Here is a 12,400-nt window from a genome sequence, read left to right on the forward strand (position 1 = left end):
TGGAAAACCATTCTGGCTTGTATATCTTTCTAACTCTTTGATCATTAGTCTGCACTCAAATGTTGGATTTGTTTAGGTTGACAGATCTCAATCTGTTTTTTTGTTTTTGCAACAAAAGAATACAATGTCAAAAGCTATTAAATTCCACCTTGGGTGATTAATGCAAGCAGATGATAGGATTGATGAATTAATGTATTTTTAACTATGCTCTTGACCCAAAATCTCATTTAAAGCTAGTTTTATTTGGGACACAGTAAAGGGAGAAAATTGGGCTGCCACTTTCTCAAAGATTTTTCCCTAACTCCCAACATCTGTCCCACCTTCTCCACTCGTTTTCTCTGATTAAAAGTTACACAGAATGGAAACAGGCCCTTTGGCCCAACTTGCAGATACAGACCAACATATCCCATCTACACTGGTCTCACCTGCCTGCGTTTGGCCCATATCCCTGTAAACCTATTCTATCCATGTACGTCTGAATGCTTCTTAAACGTTGCAATAGTGCCTGCCTCAACTACCTCCTCTGGTAGCTCGTTTCATGTGCCCACCACCCTTTGTGTGGGCAAAAAAAAATTGCCTCTCGGGTTTATTTTTACAGATTTCAGCTAGTAATTAAGATGTTGCAGGTGGTTAAACCTAAAACCATAGATTTTTAGTTGGTCATTGAGCAATTCTAGTCTTTGAATCTTGGTTTATAATGAAAATATTATTTTAGTTTTGGGTATCCCTGGTTGGAAGGATTTAAGAAATTGCATGATAGGCAGTTAATTTACTGGAAGTAATTTTAACAATATTTTATCTTTTTGTTGCAGGAATATTTCTGCTGACATAAATGATACAACAGAGTAAGGATGTTGAACAGGTGGACTGCATCTCCATTCCAGATTAAAACTGGATATGTCCTTTAATGACAGATGTGCAGTTTGGTGTCATATCAGACTTTCTTCATTTTACTTTGTGTCCTAGAACATAAGGACCCTGTTAACCTTTGAAGAAGAGAAATTGCTCCACTGTGTGTTTTCTAAAACATTATCAACTTGGCTACTGATTTTGCAGCCATTATGAGTAGTACATTAGGAAAAGAAAAGGACTGCAAGGAAAAGGACCCTAAAGTTTCATTGGGAAAGGATGCAAAAGCTTCTGGTGGCTTTGGAAAAGAGAGAGAATCCAAAACCAAAGGGAAAGATGCCAAAGATGGAAAGAAGGAATCTAGTGGAGTACAACCAGGTGTGCAATTCCAAGTGGACAATACAATAAAACGGCCAAATCCAGCACCGGGACGTAAAAAATCTACCAATGCTGAAGTGGTTAAAGAGTTAAACAAGTGTCGTGAGGAGAATGCAATGCGTTTGGACTTGGCTAAAAGATCAATTCATGTGCTTCCAACGTCAGTCAAAGAATTGACCCAATTAACTGAGCTTTATTTGTATAGTAACAAGTTGCAGTGTTTGCCAGTCGAACTGGGATGCCTTGTGAACTTGGTCACCCTGGCACTGAGTGAAAATTCGCTTACAAGTTTGCCTGACTCTCTTGATAATTTGAAGATGCTGCGAATGCTTGATTTACGGCATAACAAACTTCGAGAAATCCCTGCAGTCGTGTACAAGCTGGTTTCCCTTGCCACTCTTTATCTCCGGTTTAATCGCATAACTACTGTGGAGAAGGACATTAAAAACCTATCCAAACTTACAATGCTGAGTATCCGAGAGAACAAAATTAAACAGCTCCCTGCAGAAATAGGTAAGGCTAATGCACATCCAGTACAATTGAGCATCCATTTTCATGAAGGTTCACTGAAAATGTTAGTGACATCTCAATATTTTCTGTTTCATTCTTTATTGGTGCGTTTTTATGTGTAGATTGCTCATACAAATTAGAGTAACATTTTTAATGCATATTAGCTATAGATGTTATGGTAACATTTTGAAAATCAATGCAGTTTCAATTTTTCATTCCAACCATAGTGTTCAGAGATGTTCAATGTAATGCGCTTCTGATTTCAAACATGCCAAATTGTGCAGAACTGTATAAACTGTAATGCAATTCTTTGACAACAAATAATGCTGGAGGGCTGGCGTTTGACCACAGTGTAGTAAAGAAGGTTTCAGATGAAATGAAATGTAACTGGAGTCATTCATTACCTGGATCTCGCGAATGGATAAATGCTTATAAATCCTACCAGATGTCTAATATTATTTGCTTTACTGCCTTAGTGAAACCCTTTATGATCCTGATGTTAGTTAATGTCCCATTCATTCAGTACTAAACATAGCACAAAAAGTAAGGAAATTTGTGTTTGGTAGATTATTTCTTTGTTGTAACAATGCTTCTTGGCAATAAATCTTATACCGTTGGAAAGCCTGTTTATTTCCCTTTTAAATGGTGCCACATTTGTAAGGAACATGCATTTGTGGGATGAGCAGCAGAGCTGAGTATATGGGTTGCGCCCATGAAAAATTTGCCAAATCTTCTCTGCCAATGCCAAACAGCTTATTCTGCTGTTGCTATTGACTCTTGTTTTGAGCTTCTGGTACCCCCAGGTGCTGACAAGAATGGGATGCCATCCCACAACAGTGTGTGACCAGGCTGGTGACCAGCATGAGGAGGAGGTGCCAGGCTGTTATGGCTGTGTATGGTTCTTCCACACGCTACTGTGGCTCCTGTTTATTAAATGAATAAATTGTTAAATTGCCAATATGTCTTGTTTCTTCAGACTTCAATCATCCAATCCACCAAACAACACCGAACAAGAGTCAATGGCAGAATAAGCTGTTTGGCATTGGCAGAGAAGATTTGGCAAATTTTTCATGGGCGCAACCCATATACTCAGCTCTCCTGCTCATCCCACAAATGCATGTTCCTTACAAATGTGGCACCATTTAAAAGGGAAATAAACAGGCTTTCCAACGGTATAAGATTTATTGCCAAGAAGCATTGTTACAACAAAGAAATAATCTACCAAACACAAATTTCCTTACTTTTTGTGCTATGTTTATATTCATGTGGATTTTTAAAGTTGTTGTGAGAAAGGAAAGAGTAATGTCAGCAAGATTCTTCAATTATCCCCATTGCATTAAAAATATGATGGGTACTTTTTGATAGATTCGTAGACGATTGATGATAACGAAATGGGATTGTAATACACTAATTGCTACTTTAATTCCATTATGCTCTCTTCCTAGAGATTGGCCAATTATAGTTTTATTACCAATCTGTGATAGCTTTTATGGCAGGATTTATTTGATCATTGCAGAGCAAGTTAGGACCACTTCTGATTAAACAGCATAATTAGTGAAAAATTGCAATGTTGGGATACTATGTTAATAGATCAAAGTAATATCATTAAGTATATTTTAGCAGCTAAAAAAAGATAGTGCTGTGGTCAGTCAGAATCTGAAGAACATGGATATCCACCATCCACGGAGACCATTGAACATGGGTATCCATGTTCTCCAGAGATACTGCCTGCCTGAAATACGGATTTACAAGGAATTGTTCAAAGGGTTATTGCAGCACTTTGTCTTTTTTGTTAACCAGCATTTGCAGTTCCTTGGTCTACGACTGTTTATGTCACGTTCTTGACAGGTGCTGTATTTTCTAATCTGTTACCTTATCACATCTTGCCACCTATCAGTCATTCGTGAATACCACCTCTCAGTTATTAGTGAATACCTAAAAGTTATGATGGTTTTCAACAATTTGTGGAACTACAAATTAAATAATGGGGAACATTGGAAATACTCAGCAGGTAAAGCAGCACATATGACACTTAGATTTTGGGCCAATCATCTTTCAAAACAAGCCATATTGCATTCAGGACTGGGAATCTTTGGGAGAGATGCTGATTAATTGATCATGCACCTTCCACGGGTTTGTTAAATGTGACTATTTGCTCTCTAATGTAACAATTTGTAATATTTTTTGTGAATTGTGTGTTGTAATCTTAATGATGAGATTTATCTGGGTAAGTTAAATATCCCTTAACTTTGCCTCCCACCAGGTTTTATGATAACGAATATGTAAATTATGTGTGCTGATGCGTCACTGCAAAAAGATGGTGGGTTTGTAGTCGCCTGAGGGGAATCTACAGAACCGAGCTGATGCATGTCTGCCTCAAAGCACTGTGCTGTCTATTGAGAAAGATCGAGAGCAAAGATTTGTCTGGATAAATCTATATGGTCAATAGTTAGTGAAAATATGGATTCACAAGGGATTGTTCAAAGGGTCAGATCTGCCTGTAAAATGATCTGAGGAAGGTTAATGCCAAATAACATCTGAATTACCACGAGGAACAGACCTGGGTGGAGCTCGGAGGTTACTTGGGATCTTAAATGGGAGTGCTATTTCTGATCACAAGAGCTCGTGGACTCTGTTAAAGACCAAATATTGATTAAGTGATTATTGTCTGAGCTGGGGGGGGGGTTAAGTTTTGTCAAAGAAAGATTCACACAGATTTGAGCATTGCATAGAAAACTGAAAGCAGACTAAGACATGATCGATGTCGGCAAGCATCCAGAGACCAACAAGGGCAGTGAGCTATTTGTCAACCTTTGCCCGATGTTAAACACACTTAATCCACTGGCTCATTTTTCTCAAGAGATTTTGCTCCAGTTCCCATCTCAACTTTGTTTTTTTATATACACTGAACATTTTTTGTTGTTTATTATGGGTTATTATTATGGGAAAGCTGTCCAACGATTTGGAGAGGTTCCTTTCTTAGATTTGACTGCAACTTGTCAACAAGCCATGTCTCACCTCGCCTTCTGTTTTTCTTTTGTCAGGCAATGAGCTCCAGCATGGGTTGCCCAACCTTTTCCTGCATGGGAATATATCTTTTTTTTGTAGGAAAGAACTGCAGATGCTGGTTTAAATCGAAGGCAGACACAAAATGCTGGAGTAAATCAGCGGGACAGGCAGCATCTCGGAGAAAAGGAACGGGTGATGTTTCAGGTTGAGACCCTTCTTCCCAGTTCGGACCCAACCCAGATTACAGGTTCCGATAGTCGATCTGCCATTTTTCACAACAGTTCTTATTCCGTGCCCTGCGTTCTACACTGGCTGCAATGCGCTGGCACCAGCAGGCCCTCACTCTGACTCTCCCACAGCTCCAGGCCTCAACCACACTTGCAAAGGACTCCAACTGCACTTCATTCAACGCCAGAGCCACGCCCTCAACGAATGCTTCCCTTCCTACCTGGACTTCGCAAAGGATCGCAAGCTTGCTCGCCAGGAAGAAGAGTCTCAACCCGAAACACCACCCATTCCTTCTCTCCAGAGATGCTGCCTGCCCCGCTGAGTTACTCCAGCATTTTGTGTCTACCTGGGAATATACCTGATTATTTCTCGTCTTCTCTTGAAATGCTTCCTTTTGTTCCATTACAGCATTGCCTGCTAACTTGGGTTCCAATTAACCCAGAGTCGTTCACCCCTTATACTTTTGAGACATGGCGCTTATTCAAATAACCCCCATTCCAGATTGGTCACTTTAAGGGGAAAGAACAATCTAATCGTTATACCGCTATGAACTCTATGCCCTAATATCACGGTCCTCTGAACCAGATTCAGCAATGATTCCTTTCTTAGAAGTTTAGTTAAGCTTGCTATTATCACAAAATTTGCTGATAATTGCAGTGATCTTCTAGGGAATTTGACTTGGGGGTGGGGGTTGTCTGTGAACCGATAGAATTTAAGCTTTTACTCTTTGTGTGACTTTAGTGCTGCACCATACATGTAATCTGGGCACAGGAGGGTATTGTTTGAATTTCTTTAACTTGAGATCACTGATTTGATGGAAGTCTTTGAGATTGGGCTTTAGAATAAAATTTGTCAATTATAACCATAGAGTATCAGCAAATTTCACATGTTCTTCAGTCAAGTAAATGTGGACTATTTATTCGTTCATTGATACTTTCGTATAACAACACTGATTTTGGAGGGAGCTCAGCCAGATCTGGGAGATACCAATGTAAACATAGAAACATAGAAAATAGGTGCAGGAGGAGGCCATCTGGCCCTTTGAGCCAGCACCGCCATTCATTGTGGTCATGGCTGATCATCCACAATCAGTAACCTGTGCCCAACCTCTGACCATATCCCTTGATTCCACTAGCCCCCAGAGTTCTATCGAACTCCCTCTTAAATTCATCCAGTGATTTGGCCTCCACTGCCCTCTGTGGCAGAGAATTCCATAATTCACAACTTTCTGGGTGAAAAAGTAACACTCTTGCTGTCCACATTAACAAAAAAAGGCAGTTGGGTGAAATGATTGACATTAACTTTTTGATGACTGCTGAAGTATTTTACAATTAAGCCTCTGACTCCTAATACCGGAAAAGGCTTATTTAGTGAGGAATAGGCTTATTATGCTAAGAATTAACTGCCATTATCAGCAAAATGTCCAAGAGTGACTTGTTTAGAATGTATGGAGGTGGAGAAAATACTGAGCATAAATAATAGGTGGCAAAAGAGGTATTTGGGGAGTATTTGAAGATGGGCTGAAAATATTCATAGTTATGCAGCATGAAAACAGACCCCTTGGCCAATTTGTTTGTGCTGACCGAGATGTCTATCTGCGCTAATTCCACTTTTCCACATTTTAAATGCTGAGATTGTAGCTATTTATACCACCACTGCAGGCAGCTAGTTCCACGTACTCACCATCTTTTGTGTGAAAATCTTGCCCCTCAGATTATCTTTAAATATTTTCCCTCTCGCATTAAACATGTCCCTCCTCCCCTTGGGAGGAAAAAAACTGACTATCTGCACTATGCATTCCCTCAATTTTATAAACAATTACCCCTCAGCCTCTTGCACTCCAGAGAGAACAACCCAGCTGATCCCATCTCTTGTAACAAAAGTTAGGAATATTGGGCTGGATTAGACTCCATTGAGGCCTCGGAACATACTTGCTTCGGCGTTTATTGTGTCCTTGGCGTTATGACATGGATAACCATCTGAAAAAGGGTCCCGGCCCGAAATGTCACATATCCATGTCCTCCAGAGACACTGCCTGACCCACTGAATTGCTCCAACACTTTGTGTTCTACCTTGAGAATTAATGATATCATTTCCCACATCCGATGTCGGATCGCACTGTAAATGATTACTGTATTGATTTGACTCAACAGAACTTTCTTTTCTAACCACACTGATATAAGTAGTTGGGCTGCTAACAGCAACATTGGGAAATGTGGCAGCTATTTTGCTTTTGCAAAGCGATTCACTGAAAGAACTACCCATTAGCAGGAACAGTGAGTGGGCGGATGCATGGCAGATGCAGTTTAATGTGGATAAGTGTGAGGTTATCCACTTTGGTGGTAAGAATAGGAAGGCAGAGTATTATCTGAATGGTGTCAAGTTAGGAAAAGGGGACGTACAACGAGATCTGGGTGTCCTAGTGCATCAGTCACTGAAAGGAAGCATGCAGGTACAGCAGGCAGTGAAGAAAGCCAATGGAATGTTGGCCTTCATAACAAGAGGAGTTGAGTATAGGAACAAAGAGGTCCTTCTGCAGTTGTACAGGGCCCTAGTGAGACCACACCTGTGTGCAATTTTGATCTCCAAATTTGAGGAAGGATATTCTTGCTATTGAGGGCGTGCAGCGTAGGTTTACTAGGTTCATTCCCGGAATGGCGGGACTGTCATATGTTGAAAGACTGGAACGACTAGGCTTGTATACACTGGAATTTGGAAGGATGAGAGGAGATCTTATCGAAACGTATAAGATTATTAAGGGGTTGGACACGTTAGAGGCAGGAAACATGTTCCCAATGTTGGGGGAGTCCAGAACAAGGGGCCACAGTTTAAGAATAAGGGGTAGGCCATTTAGAACTGAGATGAGGAAAAACTTTTTCAGTCAGAGTTGTGAATCTGTGGAATTCTCTGCCTCAGAAGGCAGTGGAGGCCAATTCTCTGAATGCATTCAAGAGAGAGCTAGGTAGAGCTCTTAAGGATAGCGGAGTCAGGAGGTATGGGGAGAAGGCAGGAAAGGGGTACTGATTGAGAATGATCAGCCATGATCACATTGAATGGCGGTGCTGGCTTGAAGGGCCGAATGGCCTCCTCCTGCACCTATTGTCTATTGTCTATTTTCAATGTGTGATTGTAATTAACCTCATGAAAAATAGATCCAATATTACACTGATGAGCCAAAACATTATGACCGCCTGCCTAATATGCTGTAGGTCCTCCATGTGCTGCCAAAACAGCGTCGACCCACCGAGGCTTGGACTCTACAAGACCCCTGAAGGTGTCCTGTGGTATCTGGCACCAAAATATTAGCAGCAGATCCCTCAAGTCCTGTAAGCCGTGGATCGGACTTGTCGATCCAGCACATCTCACAGATGCTCAATCGGATTGAGATATGGAGAATTTGGAGGCCAGGGCAACACCGTGAACACTTCATGTTCCTCAAACCATTCACGAACAATGTGTGCAGTGTGGTGGGGCGCATTATCCTGCTGAAAGAGGCCACTGTCATCAGGGAAACCCAATGCCATGAAGGGGTGTACCTGGTCTACAACGATGTTTAGGTAGGTGACGCATGTCAAATTGCCATCCACATGAATGGCCGGATGCAGCATTTCCCAGCAGAACATTGCCCAGAGCATCACACTCCCTCCACCGGCTTGTCGTCTTCCCACAGTGCATCCTGGTGCCATCACTTCCCCAGGGAAACAACGCACACGTACACGGCCATCCACGTGATCTAAAAGAAAACGGGACTCATCGGACTAGGCGACCTTCTTCCACTGCTCAAAGGTCCAGTTCCGACACTCACATGTCCAATGTGCGTTCAACGGTGGGCAGGGGCCATCATGGGCACTCGGCTAGGCAGCCCCATACGCAGCAGGGTGCGATGCACTGTGTATTTTGACACATTACTCCCGTGACCACCATTAAAATTTTCTGTGACTTGTGCCACCTTCTGTCGGTTTGGACCGGACGGGATAGCCTTCGTTGCCCTCGCGCATCAATGAGCCTTGGGCGCCCAACACCCTGTCGCCGGTTTGTGGTTTACCCCTCCTCGGACCACTGTCGATAGGTTCTCACCACTGCTGACCGGGAGCACCCCACAACCCTTGCTGTTTCAGAGATGCTCTGACCTAGTCACCTGGCCATAACAATTTGGCCCTTGTCAAAGTCACTCAGGTCTTTACTCTTGCCCATTCCTCCTGCATCCAACACATCAACTTCAAGAACTGATTGTTCACTTGCTGCCTAATATATCCCACCCCTTGACAGGTGCCATTGCAACAAGATAATGTTATTCTCTTCACCTGTCAGTGGTCATAATGTTTTGGCTCATCGGAGTATGTTGGCCTCCTCCAGCATAACCTCCTTTTGGCCAGATAGATGAATCAACTTCCACTTCCTCACTTTGAATCCGCTCTGAGTGAGACACTTCATTTGATATCAGATTTCCGAACAAACACGCTGCTCTGAACCTCTTTATGGCAAGATATTCCATGACAAAATGCCCAGGATGATCTCAAAATTACCTTGGGCAGTAGTCTAACTGGTGGCCTAAGTCTTGGTTTGGTTTTATTGATCTTGGTGAGTCTCTTTGTAATAAAATATTTGACCATCTTTTTTTTTTGACAGGTGAACTCTGTAGCCTCATAACACTGGATGTGGCTCACAATCAGCTTGAACACCTGCCGACAGAGATTGGCCATTGCACACAAATCACAAATCTTGACTTACAACACAATGAACTGCTTGATCTGCCTGAAACTATAGGTAAGGGTTTGGGAATCGTTTCCATTGCTCTGCAGACTTATTTTCTCCACAGTGAAATAATTTTAAGACATAAAATCCTGGAGGCTTTCAAAACATACTGTTTAGTTTCTAATAATTTGTTGAATTCTGTATTTCTAAGCTGAACTATTCAGTAGGGTTCACAGAAAATTGGACTGTACTGCAGTGGTCATTCATTCCCCAAAACTACTGAAGTATTTTGGATTGTTATCTAAACTCTTCACATTGCCTTCCTCATGCTCACTTTGTATGGGTGCACCGTTCCAATTGTCTCCAGCCACACCACTCAATCAGAGTTGAACAGTGAAATGTAGGGACACTACAAGTTTCTATTAAACTATGAAAACTATTTAAATTGTCTAAACCTATAATTTTCTTAAATAAAATTAAAATGCAAATTAAAAGCTTTAAAATAAATCAAGTAACTGAACTTTTATTTCTTACTCGAGTCTAAATCTGGAATAGGGTTACTGCTCTTTGCCAAGTTTTGCTGCTGCAGGATTGCAGAGCTAATTTCATTGCCAATAACCAGGCTCTGCTGTCAGGACTCCATGTAGAGTTCGGCAATGGAAAGGAGTCCCATTTCCACTGACATGTTCCGCACGTAGCAGTACCCAACAAGTCCAGGATCATTACAAGTGGCAGAATGCTGGTGTTTCTTAGCCAGTTTGAACTAGCCCAATGGCAAAAACGGATGGAAATATACAATACATTTTGAAAATGATGTCTGAGAAACCTGGAGTCTAATAAAATTTAGAAAACAAATTAGTCTATCATTTTAAGTCCCTCGCATTTATTTAACTTGCCTTTCCACTTGGAATCCCTGAATACAAATTATTTGGTGAAGTGACAAATTGATGATCATGTATGCTGGGAAACTGCTATGACCCTGTTCCATGAAGTGCTACCCTAAACTATGGATGCAAGAAGCCTAAAGAGTTTTTATTATTATTTTTTTATCCTTTATCGTCCCATTTGTTTGCAATTTGTTTGAAATGTGGACATTTTTGTTTAGCGTCTATACATTTCTCAAAAATCTGCTGGGGAGCATTGTAAGTTACAGCAAGAGAAAGACAGTTGGGATATCTTGTTCTTGGATTTCTGTGCTTAATAATGGCACTGTCATAAAATTAAATAAAAAGGCAGTGAAACTGGATTAATATGCATTACTTAAACCCTTATTGAACAACAATGTCTCTTTCAAATCAATTCATTTCTGTATCTGAATTGTAATCCGGCATGTTTAGGTTATTGAAATATTTTGAAGTTAAACATATTCCAATGCCAATTTATTGCTATATGCTCAGTAACAGCTTTAAGAGCATTGATCAGCCTGAAAGAGCTTTGCAATTTAGCCAGTGCCATTTTACAAAATGGCATGGTCCTCCACCACAGGATAAATAAAAATATTTGATAAATACCGATATGTGTTCTTTACCAGACATTTTCAAATAAATCTGCAAATTTTTATTTGTTTACTAAAAACATTAAACTATAACCTTGGACCCATTGTCTCATCTAAAATGCATGATACTTAGTAATTTAGGCCACAACTTAACATTTAAAACTCTTTTTGAAGTTTTTAATTTTAGTTGAGTATTTTACCAACAAGTGGACATTATAATTTGGCTAATTTTCCTTGGATTCTTCAATGAGGATATATTCGTCCAGGATGTCAATATATGCTCTGACAGTATCTTGCCTGAACTAGGAGCCGTATACCTGGCTTCAGTTCCATATGAAATTCTGTGTTTGAGTTTCTATCTTCTGTTTGAGCAGTTTAAATGATACTTATTAGTTAATAGTAATAGACTGGAGACTGGGTGGCACACACTGTTGAGCAGGGCAAACAGCTTTCAGAAAATGCTGCTATCCTTGTAAATTGATGCTCTTAGCATTCTTGCTCTAGATTTTCTTGTGTGCCAATCTCTTGGGTCTGAAAATAGCAATAGATGGTCTCCAGGAACTTTGTCTCAGTAACATTCTGCAAAAATATTGGGGTAAATGTGTTTTTATTTAAAAAAGTGAAGCTGTATGTAGCTAGTTTGGCATATTAAAATATGAGACATACTTCATATAGTTGGTTTCAAACCTGATTTGATGTCTGGATATAGGCCAAATATTTTTGTAATAATGTAATTGAACAGAATTAATATCAAATGTATTTTCAGCTGAAGCTTAGTCTTGGAGCTGAGAAAATTATTACTGTGCAAAATTACTTGCCTCATTAGATTGTCCAACATTAGTGGAGCTGATTATTTGTCAAAACTTTGCCAATTGTTGATCACGATATGTTTCATTGGTATGACTGAAATGGGAAATGAGTTTCTACAATTTCCATATTCTGCTCTCGATTAAGATTAAGTTTGAAGATAGTCTGATTCAAGATCTATACATGGTTTTAAATTCTGCCACTGTTTTAATAACTCTAGTGATAATTCCCACAGTATTCATTCAATGTTTGATTTCCAAAACTACTTGTGTATAAAAATGAAAATAACTTGCAAATAAGTAATAAGATTTCTATAGGTTTAGCAAAAGAGTGCATGTTTCAGAATACCAGATTTAACATTAATTTTGGTGTACTTGATCTATGTAAATTGTGCTTGGCAGTTTAGTAATTGTTTCTAAAATTTGAAGC

General features: G+C 40.2%; 1 protein-coding gene across 1 annotated transcript in view; it reads left to right on the top strand.

Moving 5' to 3' along the window:
• The window catches only part of shoc2 (SHOC2 leucine rich repeat scaffold protein), a 75,514-nt gene that overhangs the window by 29,795 nt on the left and 33,319 nt on the right, over positions 1-12,400 (top strand). The window contains exons 2-3 of the mRNA XM_078413412.1: positions 813-1,740; positions 9,604-9,741. Of these exons, the coding sequence (XP_078269538.1) occupies positions 1,062-1,740; positions 9,604-9,741 (817 nt within the window). The 5' untranslated portion in view covers positions 813-1,061. The remainder of the gene's footprint in view (positions 1-812; positions 1,741-9,603; positions 9,742-12,400) is intronic.

This window comes from Rhinoraja longicauda, chromosome 16, assembly GCF_053455715.1.
Source record: "Rhinoraja longicauda isolate Sanriku21f chromosome 16, sRhiLon1.1, whole genome shotgun sequence".
Taxonomy (NCBI): Eukaryota; Metazoa; Chordata; class Chondrichthyes; order Rajiformes; family Arhynchobatidae; genus Rhinoraja; species Rhinoraja longicauda.